The 26,342-nt window shown below is 44.3% G+C and overlaps 1 protein-coding gene across 1 annotated transcript in view; it reads left to right on the forward strand.

The window, feature by feature from the left end:
• LOC106571159 (protein eva-1 homolog A) overlaps window positions 1-26,342 on the forward strand; it is a 171,003-nt gene that overhangs the window by 78,245 nt on the left and 66,416 nt on the right. The window contains exon 5 of the mRNA XM_014143899.2: window positions 6,905-7,048. Within this exon, the coding sequence (XP_013999374.1) occupies window positions 6,905-7,048 (144 nt within the window). The remainder of the gene's footprint in view (window positions 1-6,904; window positions 7,049-26,342) is intronic.

Genomic DNA, 26,342 nt, shown 5'->3' on the forward strand with positions numbered 1-26,342 from the left:
GATGAATATCAATCCCAGTCTATGGATTCTATACCTGCTACTGAGATGAATATCACTCCCAGTCTATGGATTCTATACCTGTGCTACTGAGATGAATATCACTCCCAGTCTATGGATTCTATACCTGCTACTGAGATGAATATCACTCCCAGTCTATGGATTCTATACCTGTGCTACTGAGATGAATATCACTCCCAGTCTATGGATTCTATACCTGTGCTACTGAGATGAATATCACTCCCAGTCTATGGATTCTATATCTGCTACTGAGATGAATATCACTCCCAGTCTATGGATTCTATATCTGCTACTGAGATGAATATCACTCCCAGTCTATGGATTCTATATCTGTGCTACTGAGATGAATATCACTCCCAGTCTATGGATTCTATACCTGCTACTGAGATGAATATCACTCCCAGTCTATGGATTCTATATCTGTGCTACTGAGATGAATATCACTCCCAGTCTATGGATTCTATATCTGCTACTGAGATGAATATCACTCCCAGTCTATGGATTCTATATCTGTGCTACTGAGATGAATATCACTCCCAGTCTATGGATTCTATATCTGCTACTGAGATGAATATCACTCCCAGTCTATGGATTCTATATCTGCTACTGAGATGAATATCACTCCCAGTCTATGGATTCTATATCTGCTACTGAGATGAATATCACTCCCAGTCTATGGATTCTATACCTGCTACTGAGATGAATATCACTCCCAGTCTATGGATTCTATATCTGCTACTGAGATGAATATCACTCCCAGTCTATGGATTCTATATCTGCTACTGAGATGAATATCACTCCCAGTCTATGGATTCTATATCTGCTACTGAGATGAATATCACTCCCAGTCTATGGATTCTATATCTGCTACTGAGATGAATATCACTCCCAGTCTATGGATTCTATATCTGCTACTGAGATGAATATCACTCCCAGTCTATGGATTCTATATCTGCTACTGAGATGAATATCACTCCCAGTCTATGGATTCTATACCTGCTACTGAGATGAATATCACTCCCAGTCTATGGATTCTATATCTGCTACTGAGATGAATATCACTCCCAGTCTATGGATTCTATATCTGCTACTGAGATGAATATCACTCCCAGTCTATGGATTCTATATCTGCTACTGAGATGAATATCACTCCCAGTCTATGGATTCTATATCTGTGCTACTGAGATGAATATCACTCCCAGTCTATGGATTCTATATCTGCTACTGAGATGAATATCACTCCCAGTCTATGGATTCTATACCTGTGCTACTGAGATGAATATCACTCCCAGTCTATGGATTCTATATCTGTGCTACTGAGATGAATATCACTCCCAGTCTATGGATTCTATATCTGTGCTACTGAGATGAATATCACTCCCACTCTATGGATTCTATATCTGTGCTACTGAGATGAATATCACTCCCAGTCTATGGATTCTATACCTGCTACTGAGATGAATATCACTCCCAGTCTATGGATTCTATATCTGTGCTACTGAGATGAATATCACTCCCAGTCTATGGATTCTATACCTGCTACTGAGATGAATATCACTCCCAGTCTATGGATTCTATACCTGTGCTACTGAGATGAATATCACTCCCAGTCTATGGATTCTATACCTGCTACTGAGATGAATATCACTCCCAGTCTATGGATGCTGTATCAATGAATACAGAACACGATTATGCAGCTTGACAGACGAGGCCATGTTGTTGTGGTACAAACAAACTGAACGGATCAAAGTGTGTTGTGGTCCCTTTTGAAATGACTTTTTAACAGACCTGAGTTCAAATAGTGATTCAAATGCAAGCATGCTGTATGTAAGGATTTGCCACACTGGCGATTCATGTAACTAGTTTTGTTCAGAGAGAAAGTTAGTAAAGGGTGTGTGTGTGTGTGTGTGTGTGTGTGTGTGTACATGCATGTTTTTTTGTGTGCGGCCATGAGGTACCAATGAGAAAGCTGCGACCTATTGAGGTGTGACAGCGTTACTCAGTTTCGGTTATGACATTCCCACAACGTTTCCACAACCTGCCAGGCCGACACATCCTGGGGGGAAATTACAGCGTGTCCGATCCGGCTGGGAGCGTTCCAGGAACAGCCTCACCGAAATTGACATGGATGTTGGGATGGCATTCTGCTGGGGTTTCCTGACTGCTGTTTCTGAATAGCAAAGTTTACTACCCACCGAGAATGAAGTTTATAGTCATTCATAAGACGGTTCCTCTGTTTTGGTACTTTCACTCTTCCACCCTGACTTCCTCCTTTACATGACTTTCTAATGGATCACTGGGTTCGAGTACGGGGCTGTTGTGGGTTTGATTCCTGCAGACTGATTCTATCTGGTATGTGTCAGTTAATGTTGCTAGTTCTGTAAGTTGCTTTGTGTTGCAGTGTCTACTAAATGCCCATATTATTATTTAAATGATCAAGTCCTCCAATCCTGTCACAGCAGATCAGTGATTATCTTACTGCAAAGAAATGAGGAAGAAACAATGCATCTTGAAAGGATTCAACTGGTGTCAGTGTTGCTCTTTAGTTCCTGAGTTGGGCTATTTGACCTGTGACCCCCATCATCATTCTTCCTGAGTCTGTTGACACACTGTGAGAGAGTCCAGTAGGGTCTGTTTTCATATGGAACTCCCCTCTCTCTCCGACTTGGTCTGTTTTAAGGTTTTAATGGTCCATGTCCTCCTAAAGGGCGTCCTCCAGAACCAGGGGTTAACAACAACATTTCCAGAGTCTTTGTTGGTGTCCCGACCAGACTTCGGTTCAAATAGTCCATTTTGTTTTCTTTCAAATACTTATAGATGTATTTCATTAGGCTGGCCTGGCACAGTGAAACCAACAGAGTTTCCATGTATGGAATAGTCCCGAGATTGCAAACCCTATCCATAATGAATACTATTTAATGGACAGGGAGGCCTGATCCGAGATCAGCACTCCTACTTTGTGATAAGGGGCCCAGGACTCCTTTATTACTACAGCAGTTCTTCTGGGATTCTCTGGTTCAAACTGGGTTCTGTGGTTCATACTGGGTTCTGTGGTTCAAACTGGGTTCTGTGGTTCATACTGGGTTCTGTGGTTCAAACTGGATTCTGTGGTTCAAACATTAAAAGCACATCAGTAATATTTAGTCCCACACAGTTGCTGTATTTAAAGGACATTTCAATCAATGTGGACACACAACATGTTAGTACATCAGACAGCATCTCCTGAATCTCAAGCACAGAGAGGGGAAGAAGAAATCACCTTCTGTCTATTTGTTTTACCTTTTATTTAACTAGGCAAGCCAGTTAAGAACAAATTCTTATTTACAATGATGGCCAGGTTTGGCCTACCCCAACCAAACCTGGGCCAATTGTGCATCGCCCTATTGGACTCCCAATCACATGTGAACCAGGTTAACCAGTGACTCCTCTTGCACTGAGATGCAGTGGCTTAGACCACTGCGCCACTCGGGAGCCCAACTCAGATCACTGGATTCAAAGTCCAGAGTGCTAACCATTATCCTCCCTAGAGAAGAGAGGAAAACAGTCTTCTGTCTATCCTCCCTGGAGAAGAGAGGAAAACAGTCTTCTGTCTATCCTCCCTGGAGAAGAGAGGAAAACAGTCTTCTGTCTGTCCTCCCTGGAGAAGAGGAAAACAGTCTTCTGTCTATCCTCCCTGGAGAAGAGGAAAACAGTCTTCTGTCTGTCCTCCCTGGAGAAGAGAGGAAAACAGTCTTCTGTCTGTCCTCCCTGGAGAAGAGAGGAAAACAGTCTTCTGTCTGTCCTCCCTGGAGAAGAGAGGAAAACAGTCTTCTGTCTGTCCTCCCTGGAGAAGAGGAAAACAGTCTTCTGTCTGTCCTCCCTGGAGAAGAGAGGAAAACAGTCTTCTGTCTGTCCTCCCTGGAGAAGAGAGGAAAACAGTCTTCTGTCTGTCCTCCCTGGAGAAGAGAGGAAAACAGTCTTCTGTCTGTCCTCCCTGGAGAAGAGAGGAAAACAGTCTTCTGTCTGTCCTCCCTGGAGAAGAGAGGAAAACAGTCTTCTGTCTGTCCTCCCTGGAGAAGAGAGGAAAACAGTCTTCTGTCTATCCTCCCTGGAGAAGAGAGGAAAACAGTCTTCTGTCTGTCCTCCCTGGAGAAGAGGAAAACAGTCTTCTGTCTGTCCTCCCTGGAGAAGAGAGGAAAACAGTCTTCTGTCTGTCCTCCCTGGAGAAGAGAGGAAAACAGTCTTCTGTCTGTCCTCCCTGGAGAAGAGAGGAAAACAGTCTTCTGTCTGTCCTCCCTGGAGAAGAGGAAAACAGTCTTCTGTCTGTCCTCCCTGGAGAAGAGAGGAAAACAGTCTTCTGTCTGTCCTCCCTGGAGAAGAGAGGAAAACAGTCTTCTGTCTGTCCTCCCTGGAGAAGAGAGGAAAACAGTCTTCTGTCTGTCCTCCCTGGAGAGAGAGGAAAACAGTCTTCTGTCTGTCCTCCCTGGAGAAGAGAGGAAAACAGTCTTCTGTCTGTCCTCCCTGGAGAAGAGGGAAAACAGTCTTCTGTCTGTCCTCCCTGGAGAAGAGAGGAAAACAGTCTTCTGTCTGTCCTCCCTGGAGAAGAGAGGAAAACAGTCTTCTGTCTGTCCTCCCTGGAGAAGAGAGGAAAACAGTCTTCTGTCTGTCCTCCCTGGAGAAGAGGAAAACAGTCTTCTGTCTGTCCTCCCTGGAGAAGAGAGGAAAACAGTCTTCTGTCTGTCCTCCCTGGAGAAGAGAGGAAAACAGTCTTCTGTCTGTCCTCCCTGGAGAAGAGAGGAAAACAGTCTTCTGTCTGTCCTCCCTGGAGAAGAGAGGAAAACAGTCTTCTGTCTGTCCTCCCTGGAGAAGAGAGGAAAACAGTCTTCTGTCTGTCCTCCCTGGAGAAGAGGAAAACAGTCTTCTGTCTGTCCTCCCTGGAGAAGAGGAAAACAGTCTTCTGTCTGTCCTCCCTGGAGAAGAGAGGAAAACAGTCTTCTGTCTGTCCTCCCTGGAGAAGAGAGGAAAACAGTCTTCTGTCTGTCCTCCCTGGAGAAGAGAGGAAAACAGTCTTCTGTCTGTCCTCCCTGGAGAAGAGAGGAAAACAGTCTTCTGTCTGTCCTCCCTGGAGAAGAGAGGAAAACAGTCTTCTGTCTGTCCTCCCTGGAGAAGAGGAAAACAGTCTTCTGTCTGTCCTCCCTGGAGAAGAGAGGAAAACAGTCTTCTGTCTGTCCTCCCTGGAGAAGAGAGGAAAACAGTCTTCTGTCTGTCCTCCCTGGAGAAGAGAGGAAAACAGTCTTCTGTCTGTCCTCCCTGGAGAAGAGGAAAACAGTCTTCTGTCTGTCCTCCCTGGAGAAGAGAGGAAAACAGTCTTCTGTCTGTCCTCCCTGGAGAAGAGAGGAAAACAGTCTTCTGTCTATCCTCCCTGGAGAAGAGAGGAAAACAGTCTTCTGTCTGTCCTCCCTGGAGAAGAGAGGAAAACAGTCTTCTGTCTGTCCTCCCTGGAGAAGAGAGGAAAACAGTCTTCTGTCTGTCCTCCCTGGAGAAGAGGAAAACAGTCTTCTGTCTATCCTCCCTGGAGAAGAGGAAAACAGTCTTCTGTCTGTCCTCCCTGGAGAAGAGAGGAAAACAGTCTTCTGTCTGTCCTCCCTGGAGAAGAGAGGAAAACAGTCTTCTGTCTGTCCTCCCTGGAGAAGAGAGGAAAACAGTCTTCTGTCTGTCCTCCCTGGAGAAGAGGAAAACAGTCTTCTGTCTGTCCTCCCTGGAGAAGAGAGGAAAACAGTCTTCTGTCTGTCCTCCCTGGAGAAGAGAGGAAAACAGTCTTCTGTCTATCCTCCCTGGAGAAGAGAGGAAAACAGTCTTCTGTCTGTCCTCCCTGGAGAAGAGGAAAACAGTCTTCTGTCTGTCCTCCCTGGAGAAGAGAGGAAAACAGTCTTCTGTCTGTCCTCCCTGGAGAAGAGGAAAACAGTCTTCTGTCTGTCCTCCCTGGAGAAGAGAGGAAAACAGTCTTCTGTCTGTCCTCCCTGGAGAAGAGGAAAACAGTCTTCTGTCTGTCCTCCCTGGAGAAGAGAGGAAAACAGTCTTCTGTCTGTCCTCCCTGGAGAAGAGAGGAAAACAGTCTTCTGTCTGTCCTCCCTGGAGAAGAGAGGAAAACAGTCTTCTGTCTGTCCTCCCTGGAGAAGAGAGGAAAACAGTCTTCTGTCTGTCCTCCCTGGAGAAGAGAGGAAAACAGTCTTCTGTCTAGGATGAGAAGAGTGGTGGGGGGGGGGCTGGCAGGCGCTTAGTGATGATGTATGAGCCCCCCATCTATCACTCTGACAGGTGTTTGTGTGTCCCCCTCTTCCCTCTCACCCCCTTCCCATCCACCCCCTACATGAGCTCGGGTGTCACTTTTCACAATGGGGGGCCTGCGCGGGATGGGTCTGGACAGGGGCCCCAGGATGTCCCTAGGATAGGTCTGGACAGGGGCCCCAGGATGGGTCTGAGATGGGTCTGGACAGGGGCCCCAGGATGTCCCTGGACAGGGGCCCCAGGATGTCTCTGGGAAAGGTCTGGACAGGGATATGGGGGGGACAGACCCTTTGTGGAGTAGAGTGTGTCTGAGATGTCCTATAGTCCCGGGGAGGGAGAGAGGGAGGGAGGGAGAGAGGGAGGGAGAGAGAGAGAGAGAGAGAGAGAGAGATTTGGAAAGTATAATGACTGTTGAGAAGGCACAGCTATAATGACTGTTGAGAATGCACAGTTGTAAGGAGCCATATGGCTTGCAGAGAGTGCAGTCCCTCTGTGCCCTGTGTAATATTATAGAATGTGTCCTACGAGACCCCTCTGTTCTTGCTTACTGGTATTCTCTATGGAATCAGAGGGTGTCTTCCTCTATTCTCTCTAATTCTCCACCCCACCTCTCTCTCAGACTGCCAGTCGGGCGTGGCTCTCCAGGTGCTGATGGCCCGTTGTCAGGGGAAACGGAGCTGTTTGGTCCGGGCGTCCACGCGAGAGTTCGGGGACCCCTGCTACTCTGGCACCAGGAAATACCTCAGTGTCATCTACACCTGTGGTGAGTCTTCAGTTGTACCGGCTGCAGTTCTTTCACACTACACCTAGTCAGCAGTTCCTTATGTGGACACAAGGGGGAGCTGTTCTCTCAAGTTTCATGTTTTATTCGTTGTAGGAGATACACGTAGTATATAAACGAGGGATCATCAATTAGATTCAGCCGAGGGACGGTGTTTTTCTTAAGCAGATGGTCAGGAGGCCGGAACATAATTACAAATAGTTTGTAGTCTGAAAATTGATTGCAAGAAGCCCAAACAGATATGTTTGACTAAAACAGTCCTTTCAAACCTTGCTTATATTTGTATACGATCACATATATCTCCTTATTATGCCTGGGAACACTGTGGAACAGATTTCTTTAATCAGTTGGAGCTGATTGGCTGGTGTTTTTACAGTCTTTTTTGCTATGAGAATTTGGGGGAACCCTGGCATACACCGTCCAATGAAATGCTTACTTGCAGGTTCCTTCTGGACAATGCAACAACAATAATAAATAATAATAGGAACATAAAGTAAATGTCTCAGTAGAACAGAATAAACATTTTAACATCAGTATAATACAGGAAGGCCCAATTTATAGTACAATATTTACACGTGTTTTGGGGAAAAGGGGATTATGGGACAAGTGTTTAATTTGTGCAGTTGTTAGCAATCTTATTAAGAGACTGGTAGCAGCTGTTGTGTGTGTGTGTGTGTGTGTGTGTGTGTGTGTGTGTGTGTGTGTGTGTGCATGCGGGCTAAGGTGCGGAAAGCCGGTGGTCAGTTCAGTTCAAGTGTTCAGCAGTCTGATGGCTTGTAGATAGAAAGTGTCTCTGAGCCTGTTGGTAGCAGGCCTCATGCTCCGTGTGTGTGTGTGTGTGTGTGTGTGTGTGTGTGTGTGTGTGTGTGTGTGTGTGTGTGTGTGTGTGTGTGTGTGTGTGTGTGTGTGTGTTCATCTATGTCGATGGGGAGCTGATGTGGATGGCTGCCTATTGATACAACTACGTATGTGGCCTAAGTTTTTCCCGGTCTTTTATCTCTGTCCGTCTGTCCGTCTGTCTGTCTCTGTCCGTCTGTCTCTCTCTATATTTATCATGTATGTCTGATGTCTGTCTGGTGTTTTGTAGGAGTTGTCTGTCTCTATATTTATCATGTATGTCTGATGTCTGTCTGGTGTTTTGTAGGAGTTGTCTGTCTCTATATTTATCATGTATGTCTGATGTCTGTCTGGTGTTTTGTAGGAGTTGTCTGTCTCTATATTTATCATGTATGTCTGATGTCTGTCTGGTGTTTTGTAGGAGTTGTCTGTCTCTATATTTATCATGTATGTCTACCCATGCTACCCGTGGCCCGGCTAGCTGTCTGAATCGCCGTGACCCCAACCAACCTCACTACTCACTGGACCCTTATGATCACTCGGCTAAGCATGCTTCTCCTTAATGTCAATATGCCTTGTCTATTGCTGTTCTGGTTAGTGTTTATTTGCTTATTTCACTGTAGAGCCTCTAGCCCGGCTCATTATACCTTATCCAACCCTTCAGTTCCACCACCCACACATGCGATGACATCACCTGGTTTCAATGATGTTTCTAGAGACAATATCTCTCTCATCATCACTCAATGCCTAGGTTTACCTCCACTGTATTCACATCCTACCATACCTTTGTCTGTACATTATACCTTGAAGCTATTTTATCGCCCCCAGAAACCTGCTCCTTTTACTCTCTGTTCCGGACGTCCTAGACGAGCAATTCTCATAGCTTTTAGCCGTACCCTTATCCTACTCCTCCTCTGTTCCTCTGGCGATGTAGAGGTGAATCCAGGCCCTGCAGTGCCTAGCTCCACTCCTATTCCCCAGGCACTCTCTTTTGATGACTTCTGTAACCGTAATACCCTTGGTTTCATGCATGTTAACATTAGAAGCCTCCTCCCTAAGTTTGTTTTATTCACTGCTTTAGCACACTCTACCAACCCGGATGTCCTAGCCTTGTCTGAATCCTGGCTTAGGAAGACCACCAAAAACTCTGAAATCTCCATCCCTAACTACAACATTTTCAGACAAGATAGAACGGCCAAAGGGGACGGTGTTGTAATCTACTGCAGAGATAGGCTGCAGAGTTCTGTCCTACTTTCCAGGTCTGTAACCAAACAATCTGAACTTCTACTTTTAAAAATCCACCTCTCTAAAAACAAGTCTCTCACCGTTGCCGCCTGCTATAGACCACCCTCTGCCCACAGCTGTGCTCTGGACACCATATGTGAACTGATTGCCCCCCATCTATCTTCAGAGCTCGTGCTGCTAGGTGACCTAAACTGGGACATGCTTAACACCCCAGCCATCCTACAATCTAAGCTTAATGCCCTCAATCTCACACAAATTATCAATGAACCTACCAGGTTCCACCCCAAAGCCGTAAACACGGGCACCCTCATAGATGTCATCCTAACCAACTTGCCCTCTAAATACACCTCTGCTGTTTTCAACCAAGATCTCAGCGATCACTGCGTCATTGCCTGCATTCATAATGGGTCAGCGGTCAAACGACCTCCACTCATCACTGTCAAACGCTCCCTGAAACACTTCTGCGAGCAGGCCTTTCTAATTGACTTTGCCCGAGTATCCTGGAAGGATATTGACCTCATCCCGTCAGTAGAGGATGCCTGGTTATTTTTTTTAAATGCCTTCCTCACCATCTTAAATAAGCATGCCCCATTCAAGAAATTTAGAACCAGGAACAGATATAGCCCTTGGTTCTCTCCAGACCTTTTTGTTGTTATTCTGTCTCTCACTGTTCAAATAAACCTACCATTAAAATTATAGACTGATCATTTCTTTGTAAGTGGCCAAACGTACAAAATCAGCAGGGGATCAAATACTTTTTTCCTTCACTGTACATACTGGTCTTCACTGGAAGAAAAATAACTGTCGGGGGAGGTTCTCTTCTGCAATGTTCAACCAATCCAGTAAATGTGGAGGAGGAGTTAAGATGGAGTGTCGCGTTGTTAACCATCAAATGCGGAAGTCGCATGACAGCTCTCTCTTAATTTTCCCTGAAAACCAGAACTTCCGGTTGTTGGGGACTCGGCAGAGGCTTGCAAGACAGTAACCACGTTTACATGCACACAGTATACCGGATAGTATACTGCTCAAAAAAATAAAGGGAACACTTAAACAACACAATGTAACTCCAAGTCAATCACACTTCTGTGAAATCAAACTGTCCACTTAGGAAGCAACACTGATTGACAATAAATTTCACATGCTGTTGTGCAAATGGAATAGACAACAGGTGGAAATTATAGGCAATTAGCAAGACACCCCCAATAAAGGAGTGGTTCTGCAGGTGGTGACCACAGACCAGTGGTTCTGCAGGTGGTGACCACAGACCACTTCTCAGTTCCTATGCTTCCTGGCTGATGTTTTGGTCACTTTTGAATGCTGGCGGTGCTTTCACTCTAGTGGTAGCATGAGACGGAGTCTACAACCCACACAAGTGGTTCAGGTAGTGCAGCTCATCCAGGATGGCACATCAATGCGAGCTGTGGCAAGAAGGTTTGCTGTGTCTGTCAGCGTAGTGTCCAGAGCATGGAGGCGCTACCAGGAGATAGGCCAGTACATCAGGAGACGTGGAGGAGGCCATAGGAGGGCAACAACCCAGCAGCAGGACCACTACCTCCGCCTTTGTGCAAGGAGGAGCAGGAGGAGCACTGCCAGAGCCCTGCAAAATGACCTCCAGCAGGCCACAAATGTGCATGTGTCTGCTCAAACGGTCAGAAACAGACTCCATGAGGGTGGTATGAGGGCCTGACGTCCACAGGTGGGGGTTGTGCTTACAGCCCAACACCGTGCAGGACGTTTGGCATTTGCCAGAGAACACCAAGATTGGCAAATTCGCCACTGGCGCCTTGTGCTCTTCACAGATGAAAGCAGGTTCACACTGAGCACGTGACAGACGTGTCAGACTCTGGAGACGCCGTGGAGAACGTTCTGCTGCCTGCAACATCCTCAAGCATGACCGGTTTGGCGGTGGGTCAGTCATGGTCTGGGGTGGCATTTCTTTGGGGGGCCGCACAGCCCTCCATGTGCTCGCCAGAGGTAGCCTGACTGCCATTAGGTACCGAGATGAGAGCCTCAGACCCCTTGTGAGACCATATGCTGGTGCGGTTGGCCCTGGGTTCCTCCTAATGCAAGACAATGCTAGACCTCATGTGGCTGGAGAGTGTCAGCAGTTCCTGCAAGAGGAAGGTATTGATGCTATGGACTGGCCCACCCGTTCCCCAGACCTGAATCCAATTGAGCACATCTGGGACATCATGTCTCGCTCCATCCACCAACGCCACGTTGCACCACAGACTGTCCAGGAGTTGGCGGATGCTTTAGTCCAGGTCTGGGAGGAGATCCCTCAGGAGACCATCCGCCACCTCATCAGGAGCATGCCCAGGCGTTGTAGGGAGGTCATACAGGCACGTGGAGGCCACACACACTACTGAGCCTCATTTTGACTTGTTTTAAGGACATTACATCAAAGTTGGATCAGCCTGTAGTGTGGTTTTCCACTTTAATTTTGAGTGTGACTCCAAATCCAGACCTCCATGGGTTGATAAATTGGATTTCCATTGATTATTTTTGTGTGATTTTGTTGTCAGCACATTCAACTATGTAAAGAAAAAAGTATTTAATAAGATTATTTCATTCATTCAGATCTAGGATGTGTTATTTTAGTGTTCCTTTATTTTTTGGAGCAGTGTATATTCCGCTTATTCGGGATAAACTGTTTACATGCACCTTTGATATCCCGCTCACGAGTATCCCTGTATCCATGAATAAACACAATATTCCTCATTGAAGTTCATATGGGTTAAATGGAATAGTAACTGAAAGATGGACACTGACTGTAGGTCTATAACCTCTAACATATAGAATAATATACTATTAACTGTAGGTCTATAACCTCTAACATATAGAATAATATACTATTAACTGTAGGTCTATAACCTCTAACATATAGAATAATATACTATTAACTGTAGGTCTATAACCTCTAACATATAGAATAATATACTATTAACTGTAGGTCTATAACCTCTAACATATAGAATAATATACTATTAACTCCTGCAGAATTATGCGTTTCTTGCAGTAAAATGATACAACAAATGTAAATTTTGTCTCGGGAACAGGAGTGGAGAAACATGATTTCTTTCTTTCAGCATCGAATGTGTGTGTAATGTGTTATCTTTGACACTGTTATGCAAGCAGACAGTATTTCAACCACATAGTGATGACCAACTGAAGACTTGTTTTCATCCTTCTCTAAGCTTGTTATTTCTCTAAATGTCATTTGGACATTTTGCACAGGACCAATCTTTCCACTGTTTTGAAGTTATTGCGTTTTCCCCCCGGTCCCTAAACGAAACAGACAACTTTACCGCTGTTTACTAGATTACTAATGCATTCATTCTATCGATGTAAGACATTATTCTGGTGAGGACTACTGTAATTATTCTTCTGGGGCAACAAGTTAGGCTATGATAGAAGAGAAGCTGCATGTATCTAACTCTAGTTGACAAACAAATGGCCTACCAAATGTCGGAAGTTACACTAAACAAAATATAAACGCAACATGTAAAGTGTTATTTCTCTCAAGTTTTGTGCACAAATTTGTTTACATTCCTGTTAGTGAGCATTTTGTTCTTTGCCAAGATAATCTATCCACTTGCCAAGTGTGGCATATAAAGAAGCTGATTAAACAGCATGACCATTACACAGGTGCACCTTGTGCTGGGGACAATAAAAGGCCACTCTAAAATGAGATTCTCTGGTCTGATGAAACCAAGATGGCCTGAATGCCAAGCGTCATGTCTGGAGAAAATCTGGCACCATCCCTACGGTGAAGCATGGTGGTGGCAGTATCATGCTGTGGTGACGTTTTTCAGTGGCAGGGACTGGGAGACTAGTCAGGATCGAGGAAAAGATGAACAGATCAAAGTGCAGAGAGATCCTTGATGAAAACCTGCTCCAGAGTGCTCAGGACCTCAGACTGGGTTGAAGGTTCACCTTCCAACAGGACAACGACCCTAAGCACACAGCCATGACAACGCAGAAGTGGCTTCGGGACAAGTCTCTGAATGTCCTTGAATAGCCCAGCCAGATCCTAGACTTGATTACGATTGAACATCTCTGGAGAGACCTGAAAATAGCTGTGCAGCGACGCTCCAAATATTTCTTGCAAACATTTCTAAAAACCTGTTTTTGCTTTGTCATTATGGGGTACTGTGTGTAGATTTATGAGGGAAAAAAACTATTTTATCCATTTTAGAATATGGCTGTAATGTAACAAAATGTGGAAAAAGTTAAGGGGTCTGAATACTTTCCGAATACACTGTACCAGACAAAGAAATGAATTAATACATAATAGACTGACCGGGTGACTCCAAGTGAAAGCTATGATCCCTTATTTATGTAACTTGGTAAATCCACTTCAGTCAGTGTAGATGAAGGGGAGGAGACGGGTTAAAGAAGGATTTTTAAGCGTTGAGACTATTGAGACATGGATTGTGTATTCGTTCCATTCGGAAAGTGACTGGTCAAGACAAAATATTTAACTACCTTTGAAAGGGGTATGGTAGTAGGAGCCAGGCGCACCAGTTTGAGTGTGTCAAGAACTGCAACGCTGCTGAGTTTTTCATGCTCAACAGTTTCCCGTGTTTATCAAGAATGGTCCACCACCCAAAGGACATCCAGCCAACTTGACACAACTGTGGGAAGCATTGGAGGCAACATGGGCCAGCATCCTTATGGAACGCTTTCGACACCTTATAGAGTCCATGCCCCAACGAATTGAGGCTGTTTTGATTACGAAATGGGGTGCAATTCAGTATTAGGAAGGTGTTCCTAATGTTTTGTACATTTAGTGTATATGGAAGCAGTTTAGTGCCAAACAAATCGGTAAAATAGCAGTAAGACAAAATAATGTTTCATCAAATAATTGCTTTATTAATTTTTCTGATACCTAATGGGGTCCTAAACTTCAATATCAAATAGATAAATGATCTTTGGTGTGACCATCTTAAAACAATTCCATATGACGTTAGCAGTAAAACTGTATAGAAGATTAAATAAGACTTCTTGGTAACAATGAAGTACTTTACTGTGATTGTTGCCAATGAAATGGTCAAAAAGAAACAAAAATAGCTTCTTAGCAAAGAGCAATTTCTCAATCAAGAATTCCGATAGGACTGTCTGGGAATTGTCTAAGTGGGGAGGGAAAAAGTGAAAAGTAGCTGTTATTGGCAGAGAGGTTTGGAACTCTTTCTTGTTTGTCTATTAACTCATTTACTGCCTGGTGATGTCACCAGGTAGGCCAAAACTCCATACCACCAAACAGCTTTTACACTAAAAGCACATCATCATCATTTACACAATTTCACAATATTATTTCAACCTCATACTGTACTGTGGAAATTTGACTGCACTGTGCCTTTAATCTCAAGAGAAGACAGGTTAAAGATTAAAAATGTTTTATGTTTTCTTACTTAGAAAATAGTCCTGATCATTCCTGAGGGGATAGACTCACTCCTTAGCAATAACAATGCCGTAAATGGCCTGGAATGAGTCATCAGTCTCCCCACAGATCACACACCCACACACACACACTCACTTCCTGTCCCAGACCTCCCCTTCACACAAGGTGACCCTTTTTGGTTCTATGTAGCAACCCTTTCTTCTAGCATATACTTTACACCAGTGTAACCACCTCATCTAGTTCCCTGGGTCCTAGTCTCCAGTCCTGAGCCTGTAGGTCTTAGTCTCTGGTGCTAACCTCCAGCCTGGAGGCCTTAGTCTCTGGTGCTAACCTCCAGCCTGGAGGCCTTAGTCTCTGGTACTAACCTCCAGCCTGGAGGCCTTAGTCTCTGGTGCTAACCTCCAGCCTGGAGGCCTTAGTCTCTGGTGCTAACCTCCAGCCTGGAGGCCTTAGTCTCTGGTGCTAACCTCCAGCCTGGAGGCCTTAGTCTCTGGTGCTAACCTCCAGCCTGGAGGCCTTAGTCTCTGGTGCTAATCTCCAGCCTTAGTCTCTGGTGCTAACCTCCAGCCTTAGTCTCTGGTGCTAATCTCCAGCCTTAGTCTCTGGTGCTAACCTCCAGCCTTAGTCTCTGGTGCTAATCTCCAGCCTTAGTCTCTGGTGCTAATCTCCAGCCTTAGTCTCTGGTGCTAATCTCCAGCCTTAGTCTGTGGTGCTAACCTCCAGCCTTAGTCTGTGGTGCTAACCTCCAGCCTTAGTTTCTGGTGCTAACCTCCAGCCTTAGTCTCTGGTGCTAACCTCCAGTCTTAGTCTCTGGTGCTAATCTCCAGCCTGGAGGCCTTAGTCTCTGGTGCTAACCTCCAGTCTTAGTCTCTGGTGCTAACCTCCAGCCTGGAGGCCTTAGTCTCTGGTGCTAATCTCCAGTCTTAGTCTCTGGTGCTAACCTCCAGCCTGGAGGCCTTAGTCTCTGGTGCTAATCTCCAGTCTTAGTCTCTGGTGCTAACCTCCAGTCTTAGTCTCTGGTGCTAATCTCCAGCCTGGAGGCTGCTCATTTCTCCAGTTCCCCACTCAGTCCTCACCCAAGGCCCCCCACTCCCCTTTTCTCCTCTGTCTGATCTTGTCTCAGCCAGCTAAGTGCTGCAATTTATCCATTTCCTGTTGCCAATCACCAACGTTTATTAGGCATTCCTTTACCTTTTATCTCCTGTTGGAACCTACTGCAAACCTTCACTAACCTACCAAACCTACCACTAACCTCCACTAACCTCCACTTGTTCAAAGACTTCTTAGGTCGTTCAGAGGGCCGTTCGGGGCCATCTATTACACCAGTGTGCAGTGAGGGTGCATCTACTACACCAGTGTGCAGTGAGGGGGCGTCTATGTGAAGTTGGGAAGTTTAAAGAGAGAGACTTTATCTTGATAAGTCAGTGGGGCTTTATTACCTGAGGGCCAGAGTAGGAGGCCTGTGTGTTATTAGTTATGGATGGATGTGGATGTGAGTTATGGGTTATGAATGAATGTGGATGTGAGTTATCGATGAATGTGGATGTGAGTTATGGATGGATGTTGATGTGAGTAATGGATGGATGTTGTGAGTTATTAGTGGATGTTGATGTGAGTTATTAGTGGATGTTGATGTGAGTTATTAGTGGATGTGAGTTATGGATGGATGTTGATGTGAGTAATGGATGGATGTTGATATGAGTTATGGATGGATGTTGATGTGAGTTATTAGTGGATGTGAGTAATGGATGGATGTTGATGTGCGTAATGAATGGATGTTGATGTGAGTTATGGATGGATGTTGATATGAGTTATGGGTGGATGTTGATGTGAGTTAGTAGTGGATGTGAGTAATGGATGGATGTTGATGTGAGTTATTAGTGGATGTTGATGTGAGTTATTAGTGGATGTGAGTTATCCTCTCTAGGGTATGTGGGACGAAATCGTCCCACCTACTCAACAGCCAGTGGAATCCCGGGGCGCGTTATTCAAATACCTTAGAAATGCTATTACTTCAATTTCTCAAACATATGACTATTTTACACCATTTTAAAGACAAGACTCTCTTTAATCTAACCACACTGTCCGATTTCAAAAAGGCTTTACAACGAAAGCAAAACATTAGATTATGTCAGCAGAGTACCCAGCCAGAAATACTCAGACACTAATGTCACATAAACCCAAACCACAGCTAAATGCAGCGCTAACCTTTGATGATCTTCATCAGATGACAATCCTAGGACATTATGTTATACAATACATGCATGTTTTGTTCAATCAAGTTCATATTTATATCAAAAAACAGCTTTTTACATTAGCATGTGACGTTCAGAACTAGCATACCCACCGCAAACTTCCGATGAATTTACTAAATTACTCACGATAAACGTTCACAAAAAACATAACAATTATTTTAAGAATTATAGATACAGAACTCCTTTATGCAATCGCTATGTCCGATTTTAAAATAGCTTTTCGGCAAAAGCACATTTTGCAATATTCTGAGTAGATAGCCCAGCCATCACGGGCTAGCTATTTAGACACCCACCAAGTTTGGCCCTCACCAAACTCCGATTTACTATTAGGAAAATTAGATTACCTTTGCTGTTCTTCGTCAGAATGCACTCCCAGGACTTCTACTTCAATAACAAATGTTGGTTTGGTTCAAAATAATCCATAGTTATGTTCAAATATCCTCTGTTTTGTTCGTGCGTTCAAGACACTATCCGAAGGGTGACGAAGGGTGACGCGCCCGACGCGTTTCGTGACAAAAGAATTCTAAATATTCCATTACCGTACTTCGAAGCATGTCAACTGCTGTTTAAAATCAATTTTTATGCCATTTTTCTCGTAAAAAAACGATAATATTCCGACCGGGAAACCCTGTTTTAGTTCAAAGATGAAAAAATAAAAACATGGTGTCCCCTCGTGCACGCGCCTCAGTCTCATTGTCCTCTGATCGACCACTATCCAAATGCGCTAATGTTTTTCAGCCAGGGCCTGCAAAGACATCATTCACCGGTTTGCCGCCTTCTGAGAGCCTATGGGAGCCGTAGGAAGTGTCATGTTACAGCAGAGATCCTCAGTTTTCAATAAAGAGAGTGTAGAAGCCCAAGAAATGGTCAGAGATGGCACTTCCTGTAAGGAATCTTCTCAGGTTTTTGCCTGCCATATGAGTTCTGTTATACTCACAGACACCATTCAAACAGTTTTAGAAACTTTAGGGTGTTTTCTATCCAAAGCCAATAATTATATGCATATTCTAGTTTCTGGGCAGTAGTAATAACCAGATTAAATCGGGTACGTTTTTTATCCGGCCGTGCAAATACTGCCCCCTATCCCCAACAGGTTATGGATGGATGTTGATGTGAGTAATGGATGGATGTTGATATGAGTTATTGATGGATGTTGATGTGAGATATTAGTGGATTTGAGTAATGAATGGATTTTAATGTGGATGTGAGTTATGAATGGATTTTAATGTGGATGTGAGTTATGGATAGATTTTAACGTTGATGTGAGTTATGAATGGATGTGAGTTATGGAAAGATTTTAATGTTGATGTGAGTTATGAATGGATGTGAGTTATGGAAAGATTTTAATGTTGATGTGAGTTATGAATGGATTTTAATGTGGATGTGAGTTATGGATAGATTTTAATGTTGATGTGAGTTATGAATGGATGTGAGTTATGGAAAGATTTTAATGTTGATGTGAGTTGTGAATGTGAGTTAAGGATGTTGATGTGAGATACACATGTAAGAGAACACGTACACACACACATGGAAATATGCTAATACAGAGGCACATATTGTTCCAACGTACATGGCAAGCATGCATACATACAGGCCCATCCCACACTGTCATCAGCATACTGGAAACTGCAGGGGAGATGTTTATTTTGGCTCAGGTGTGTAGTGTGTGTGTGTGTGTGCGTGTGCCTTTTCTTATCTGTTGGCCAGCTAGACAGCACTGGGTCCACTGGGCCTGCTTCCCCCTGCATCTTCCTGTCTGTCTTGGATACCATTTAAACACACACACACACACACACACACACACACACACACACACACACACACACACACACACACACACACACACACCTGAATGGAGACGATCAGGAGGGTATGACACACAGTAAATGACTGACCTCAGGTCTCTGTTGGCTGTTGAGCTGTATGTGAGAATGATGGGTAGAAGAATCCTGTTCTGTTCTGATATCCCCTCACTAGCCACTAGTACTGCCTGTTCTGATATCCCCTCACTATCAACTAGTACTGTCTGTTCTGATATCCCCTCACTATCCACTAGTACTGTCTGTTCTGATATCCCCTCACTATCCACTAGTACTGTCTGTTCTGATATCCCCTCACTATCCACTAGTACTGTCTGTTCTGATATCCCCTCACTATCCACTAGTACTGTCTGTTCTGATATCCCCTCACTATCCACTACTACTGTCTGTTCGGATATCCCCTCACTATCCACTAGTACTGTCTGTTCTGATATCCCCTCACTATCCACTAGTACTGTCTGTTCTGATATCCCCTCACTATCCACTAGTACTGTCTGTTCTGATATCCCCTCACTATCCACTAGTACTGTCTGTTCTGATATCCCCTCACTATCCACTAGTACTGTCTGTTCTGATATCCCCTCACTATCCACTAGTACTGTCTGTTCTGATATCCCCTCACTATCCACTTCTACTTCTATCAAGTTTCAAGTTGTATTACTTGTGTACACAGGATACATATGGTACTTGCAGGTTCCTTCTGGACAATGCAACAACAATAATAATTAATAATAGGAACATAAAGTAAATGTCTCAGTAGAACAGAGTAAACATTTTAACATCAGTATAATACAGGAAGGCCCAATTTATAGTACAATATTTACACATGTTTTGGGGAAAAGGGGATTGGAGGATTGTTTAAAGAGGGGATTGTTTAAATTGTGCAGTATTAAATTGTGCAGTATTTATCAATCATAATAAGAGTCTGGTAGCAGCAGTTGTGATGTGTGTGTGTGTGTGTAGAGAGTGTGTGTGTGTGTGTAGTGTGTGTGTAGAGTGTATGCAGTGTGTGTGTGTGTGGAGGATCAACACACACAAACATCACACACACTGGTTTTGTCAGTTGTTTCTGAGAAAATCAGTGTCCCCTTAGCTTACATTTTAGCAAAGTTTAGCGAGAACGTACCGCTCAACAGAATCAACGTTTTAGCAAGAACGTACAGCTCAACAGAATCAACGTTTTAGCAAGAACGTAACGCTCAACAGAATCAACGTTTTAGCGAGAACGTACCGCTCAACAGCATCAACGTTTTAGCAAGAACGTACCGCTCAACAGCATCAACATTTTAGCGAGAACGTACCGCTCAACAGCATCAACATTTTAGCGAGAACGTACCGCTCAACAGAATCAACGTTTTAGCGAGAACGTACCGCTCAACAGAATCAACGTTTTAGCGAGAACGTACCGCTCAACAGAATCAACGTTTTAGCGAGAACGTACCGCTCAACAGCATCAACGTTTTAGCGAGAACGTACCGCTCAACAGAATCAACGTTTTAGCGAGAACGCATCGCTCAACAGAATCAACGTTTTAGCGAGAACGTGCCGCTCAACAGAATCAACGTTTTAGCGAACGTGCACGCTCAACAGAATCAACGTTTTAGCGAGAACGTACCGCTCAACAGAATCAACGTTTTAGCGAGAACGTACCGCTCAACAGCATCAACGTTTTAGCGAGAACGTACCGCTCAACAGCATCAACGTTTTAGCGAGAACGTACCGCTCAACAGCATCAACGTTTTAGCGAGAACGTACCGCTCAACAGAATCAACGTTTTAGCGATAACGTACCGCTCAACAGAATCAACGTTTTAGCGAGAACGTACCGCTCAACAGAATCAACGTTTTAGCGAGAACGTACCGCTCAACAGAATCAACGTTTTAGCGAGAACGTGCCGCTCAACAGAATCAACGTTTTAGCGAGAACGTGCCGCTCAACAGAATCAACGTTTTAGCGAGAACGTGCACGCTCAACAGAATCAACGTTTTAGCGAACGCATGCCGCTCAACAGAATCAACGTTTTAGCGAGAACGCACGCTCAACAGAATCAACGTTTTAGCGAGAACGTACCGCTCAACAGAATCAACGTTTTAGCGAGAACGTACCGCTCAACAGAATCAACGTTTTAGCGAGAACGTGCGCTCAACAGCATCAACGTTTTAGCGAGAACGCATCGCTCAACAGCATCAACGTTTTAGAGAGAACGCATCGCTCAACAGCATCAACGTTTTAGCGAGAACGTACCGCTCAACAGCATCAACGTTTTAGCGAGAACGCATCCGCTCAACAGAATCAACGTTTTAGCGAGAACGTACCGCTCAACAGAATCAACGTTTTAGCGAGAACGCATCGCTCAACAGAATCAACGTTTTAGCGAGAACGTACCGCTCAACAGAATCAAGGTTTTAGCGAGAACGCATCGCTCAACAGAATCAACGTTTTAGCGAGAACGTACCGCTCAACAGAATCAACGTTTTAGCGAGAACGTACCGCTCAACAGAATCAACGTTTTAGCGAGAACGTACCGCTCAACAGAATCAACGTTTTAGCGAGAACGTACCGCTCAACAGAATCAACGTTTTAGCGAGAACGTACCGCTCAACAGAATCAACGTTTTAGCGAACGCATGCCGCTCAACAGAATCAACGTTTTAGCGAGAACGTACCGCTCAACAGAATCAACGTTTTAGCGAGAACGTGCCGCTCAACAGCATCAACGTTTTAGCGAGAACGTACCGCTCAACAGCATCAACGTTTTAGCGAGAACGTAACGCTCAACAGAATCAACGTTTTAGCGAGAACGTAACGCTCAACAGAATCAACGTTTTAGCGAGAACCTACCGCTCAACAGAATCAACGTTTTAGCGAACGTACCGCTCAACAGAATCAACGTTTTAGCGAGAACGCATCCGCTCAACAGCATCAACGTTTTAGCGAGAACGTACCGCTCAAAAGCATCAACGTTTTAGCGAGAACGCATCGCTCAACAGCATCAACGTTTTAGCGAGAACGTACCGCTCAACAGCATCAACGTTTTAGCGAGAACGCATGCGCTCAACAGCATCAACGTTTTAGCGAGAACGCATCGCTCAACAGAATCAACGTTTTAGCGAGAACTGCATCGCTCAACAGAATCAACGTTTTAGCGAGAACGTACCGCTCAACAGAATCAACGTTTTAGCGAGAACGTAACGCTCAACAGAATCAACGTTTTAGCGAGAACGTAACGCTCAACAGAATCAACGTTTTAGCGAGAACGTACCGCTCAACAGAATCAACGTTTTAGCGAGAACGTACCGCTCAACAGAATCAACGTTTTAGCGAGAACGTAACGCTCAACAGAATCAACGTTTTAGCGAGAACGTAACGCTCAACAGAATCAACGTTTTAGCGAGAACGTAACGCTCAACAGAATCAACGTTTTAGCGAGAACGTACCGCTCAACAGAATCAACGTTTTAGCGAGAACGTAACGCTCAACAGAATCAACGTTTTAGCGAGAACGTACCTCAACAGAATCAACGTTTTAGCGAGAACGTAACGCTCAACAGAATCAACGTTTTAGCGAACGTAACGCTCAACAGAATCAACGTTTTAGCGAGAACGTAACGCTCAACAGAATCAACGTTTTAGCGAGAACGCATCCGCTCAACAGAATCAACGTTTTAGCGAGAACGTACCGCTCAACAGAATCAACGTTTTAGCGAGAACGTACCGCTCAACAGAATCAACGTTTTAGCGAGAACGTACCGCTCAACAGAATCAACGTTTTAGCGAGAACGTAACGCTCAACAGAATCAACGTTTTAGCGAGAACGTACCGCTCAACAGAATCAACGTTTTAGCGGAACGCATGCCGCTCAACAGCATCAACGTTTTAGCGAGAACGTAACGCTCAACAGAATCAACGTTTTAGCGAGAACGTACCGCTCAACAGAATCAACGTTTTAGCGAGAACGTACCGCTCAACAGAATCAACGTTTTAGCGAGAACGTACCGCTCAACAGAATCAACGTTTTAGCGAGAACGTAACGCTCAACAGAATCAACGTTTTAGCGAGAACGTAACGCTCAACAGAATCCGACAACTATAAATACAGCACCTCAAATAGTTAGCCTGACTTGTTTCATGTATTGAGTTGGATTGAAATGAAATTATTTCAGTTAAGTGGTCTGTGAACTTTACCCAAGCTGTCCTGTCAGCGAATCAGATGCTGTGGTAGGAACTCGAGGCGTTTTGGCGTTCGTGGGCGGGCTGGTAGGTGGGTGGGTGGTTGCCATGGTGATTTGCTGATGCCAGACAGTCAGAGGATTGTGCTTGGTCAGGACCTCTTGGTCAGCATGTTTAGTCAGCTGATGTCTGTCCTGCTCCTACACAAACTAGCTCACTCACATCATCTAATAGCTGCTGGTACACACACACACACACACACACACACACACACACACACACACACACACAGGCACACACACACACACACACACACACACACACACAGGCATAAACACATACACACAATCTCTATGAACTTTATACAATTCTCAGTTGAATACACTTCAGATGGGATGGTTTAGTTCCTAAGGGACATACAGTAAGAGATTTGTTGTTCTAATAAAGTGGTATACACTTTAAAACCAAAGGTGTTTAACCCCCCCCCCCCCCCTCTCTCTCAGTACTCTCTCTCTCGGTACCCCCTCTCTCTCTCTCTGTACCTCCTTTCTCTCAATTAATTTTCAATTTAAGGGCTTTATTGGCATGGGAAATATATGTTCACATGGCCAATGCAAGTGAAGTAGATAATAAACAAAAGTGAAATAAACAAATCAAATTAACAGTAAACATTACACTCACAAAAGTTCCAAAAGAATAAAGACATTTCAAATGTCATTTTATGTGCAAATAGTTAAAGTACAAAGGTTCTTCACTGGTTGCCCTTTTCGTGTGGCAACAGGTCACAAATATTGCTTGTGTGATGGCACACTGTGGCATTTCACCCAGTAGAAATGAGGGTTTATCAAGATTGGGTTTGTGTAATCTGAGCGAAATATGTGTCTCTAATATTGTCATACATTTGACAGAAGTTTAGGAAGTGCATCTCAGTTTCCACCTCATTTTGTGGGCAGTGTGCACATAGCCTGTCTTCTCTTGAGAGCCAGGTCTGCCTACGGCGGCCTTTCTCAATAGCAAGGCTGTGCTCACTGAGTCTGTACATAGTCAAAGTTTTCCTTAATTTTGGGTCAGTCACAGTGGTCAGGTATTCTGCCACTGTGTACTCTCTGTTAAGGGCCAAATAGCATTCTGGGTTGATCTGTTTTTTTGTAATTCTTTCCAATATGTCAAGTAATTATCTTTTTGTTTTCCCATGATTTGGTTGGGTCTAATTGTGTTGCTGTCCTGGGACTCTGTGGGGTCTGTTTGTGTTTGTGAACAGAGCCCCAGGACCAGCTTGCTTAGGAGACTCTCCTCCAGGTTCATCTCTCTGTAGGTGATGGCTTTGTTATGGAAGGTTTGCGAATAACTTCCTTTTAGGTGGTTGTAGAATTTAATGTCTCTTTTCTGGATTTTGATAATTAGCGGGTATCACTCTAATTCTGCTCTGCATGCATTATTTGGTGTTTTACATTGTACACTGAGAATACTTTTGCAGAATTCTGCATGCAGTGTCTCGATTTGGTGTGTCCCATTTTGTGAATTATTGGTTAGAGAGCGGACCCCAGACCTCACAACCATAAAGGGCAATGAATTCTATAACTGATTCAAGTATTTTTAGCCAGATCCTAATTGGTATGTTGATTTTTATGTTCCTTTTGATGTCATAGAAGTCCCTTCTTGCCTTGTCTCTCAGATCGTTCACAGCTTTGTTACCTGTGGCGCTGAAGTTTAGGCCGAGGTATGTATAGTTGTTTGTGTTCTCTAAGGCAACGGTGTCTAGATGGAATTTGTATTTGTGGTCCTGGCAACTCAACCTTTTTTGGAACTACATTATTTTTGTCATACTGAGATTTACTGTCAGGGCCCAGGTCTGAAAGAATCTGTGCAGAAGATCTAGTTGCTGCTGTAGGCCCTCCTTGGTTGGTGACAGATCATCATCAAACAGTAGACATTTGACTTCAGATTCTAGTAGGGTGAGACCGGGTGCTGCAGACTGTTCTAGTACCCTCGCCAATTCGTTGATATATATGTTGAAGAGGGTGGGGCTTAAGCTGCATCCCTGTCCCACCCCACGGCCCTGTGGAAATTTTATGTTTGTTTTTTTGCTAATTTTAACTGCACACTTGTTGTTTGTGTACATGGATTTTATAATGTTGTATGTTTTTCCCCCAACACCACTTTTCATCAATTTGTATAGCAGACTCTCATGCCATATTGAGTCCCAAAAAATTTGAAATCAACAAAGTATGAGAAGACTTTGCCTTTGTTTTGGTTTGTTTGTTTGTCAATTAGGGTGTGCAGGGTGAATACGTGGTCTGTCGTACGGTAATTTGGTAAAAAGACAATTTTACATTTGCTCTATACATTTGTACAGTACATTTGCTCTCTCTCTCTACCCCCTTTCTCTCTCTCTGTACCCCCTTTCTGTCTCTCACTCTCTCTCCCACTATCTCTTTCCCGCTCTCTCTCTCTCTCCCACTATCTTTCTGTATCCCCTTTCTCTCTCTCTCACTGTACCCCCTTTCTTTCTCTCTCTCGCTCTCTCTCCCACTATCTCCCCCCTCTCTCTCTCTCTCTCTCTCTCTCTCTTTCTCCCACTATCTCTCTGTACCACCCCTCTCTATCTATCTCTCTCTATCTGGTTCTCTACGGGTGGTTTGTATACGGTAAACAATGACATCGTTCTGTTAGCACATTTTGGCAATTGTTTGTTTATGCCCGTCAATGCTAATCAAATCATATCCTTGAGGAAATCGCTCACTCTTTCTCAAGTTGCCATCACAAACCTTTGTTCAACACCCTCTTTTGTTACATACATGTAACTACTGTTTCTTAGATGTTTGTAATGTTCATACCATATAATATGTAATATAACAGGTATAAAACAAATCAGCAGTGGCTGAGAGGATATGAGCCGAATCAGCCAGTGTTGGCCTGCACGTTAGCATCCAAAGCTAATCTAAGGTTAGCAGCTGATTGTGGAGCGTCCAGAGGAAGTCGTTCTGGCCTAGCCTACATCCCCACCCTCTTCCCTGCATAGTGCACTACCCTTGTCAAAAGTAGAGCACTATATACTCAAAAAGGGTGCCATTTGAGATGCAGTCATAGCCTAGCAACAGCTAGCTTGTCTTTGGCTTGTTGCCTTTGATGGCCTATTATGGAAATAAAGAAAATAAAATCAGGGGAACAAAGCTCTGTTCCAACGGATGAAGGGATAGAAGCTTTGATCTCTCTATCTACAGACGGCTTGGTAAACATGGCTGGGGAGGGAGGGAGGGAGGGAGGGAGGGAGGGAGGGAGGGAGGGAGGGAGAGAGCTCTTTCACAGTGTTTAAGGATGTACTGAAGATACTAGCCACCTGGCAACCAATCACAGTTCCAGCTCTCTCTCCTTGTCTCTGCTCTAATAGCTAATAGGTGTTGGGGTTTTTTCAGTTAAGGGGAGAGCTGTTCTGTTAAGCTAGTGTGTTTTCCTCATAAGCTTTAGAAATGGGACAAATTGAACACACACTGTGGTTTTTCACCTCAGTTGTTTTTCCATATGTGTTTGCTAATGGCATCTTTTGT

Source organism: Salmo salar, chromosome ssa15, assembly GCF_905237065.1.
Source record: "Salmo salar chromosome ssa15, Ssal_v3.1, whole genome shotgun sequence".
Classification (NCBI taxonomy): Eukaryota; Metazoa; Chordata; class Actinopteri; order Salmoniformes; family Salmonidae; genus Salmo; species Salmo salar.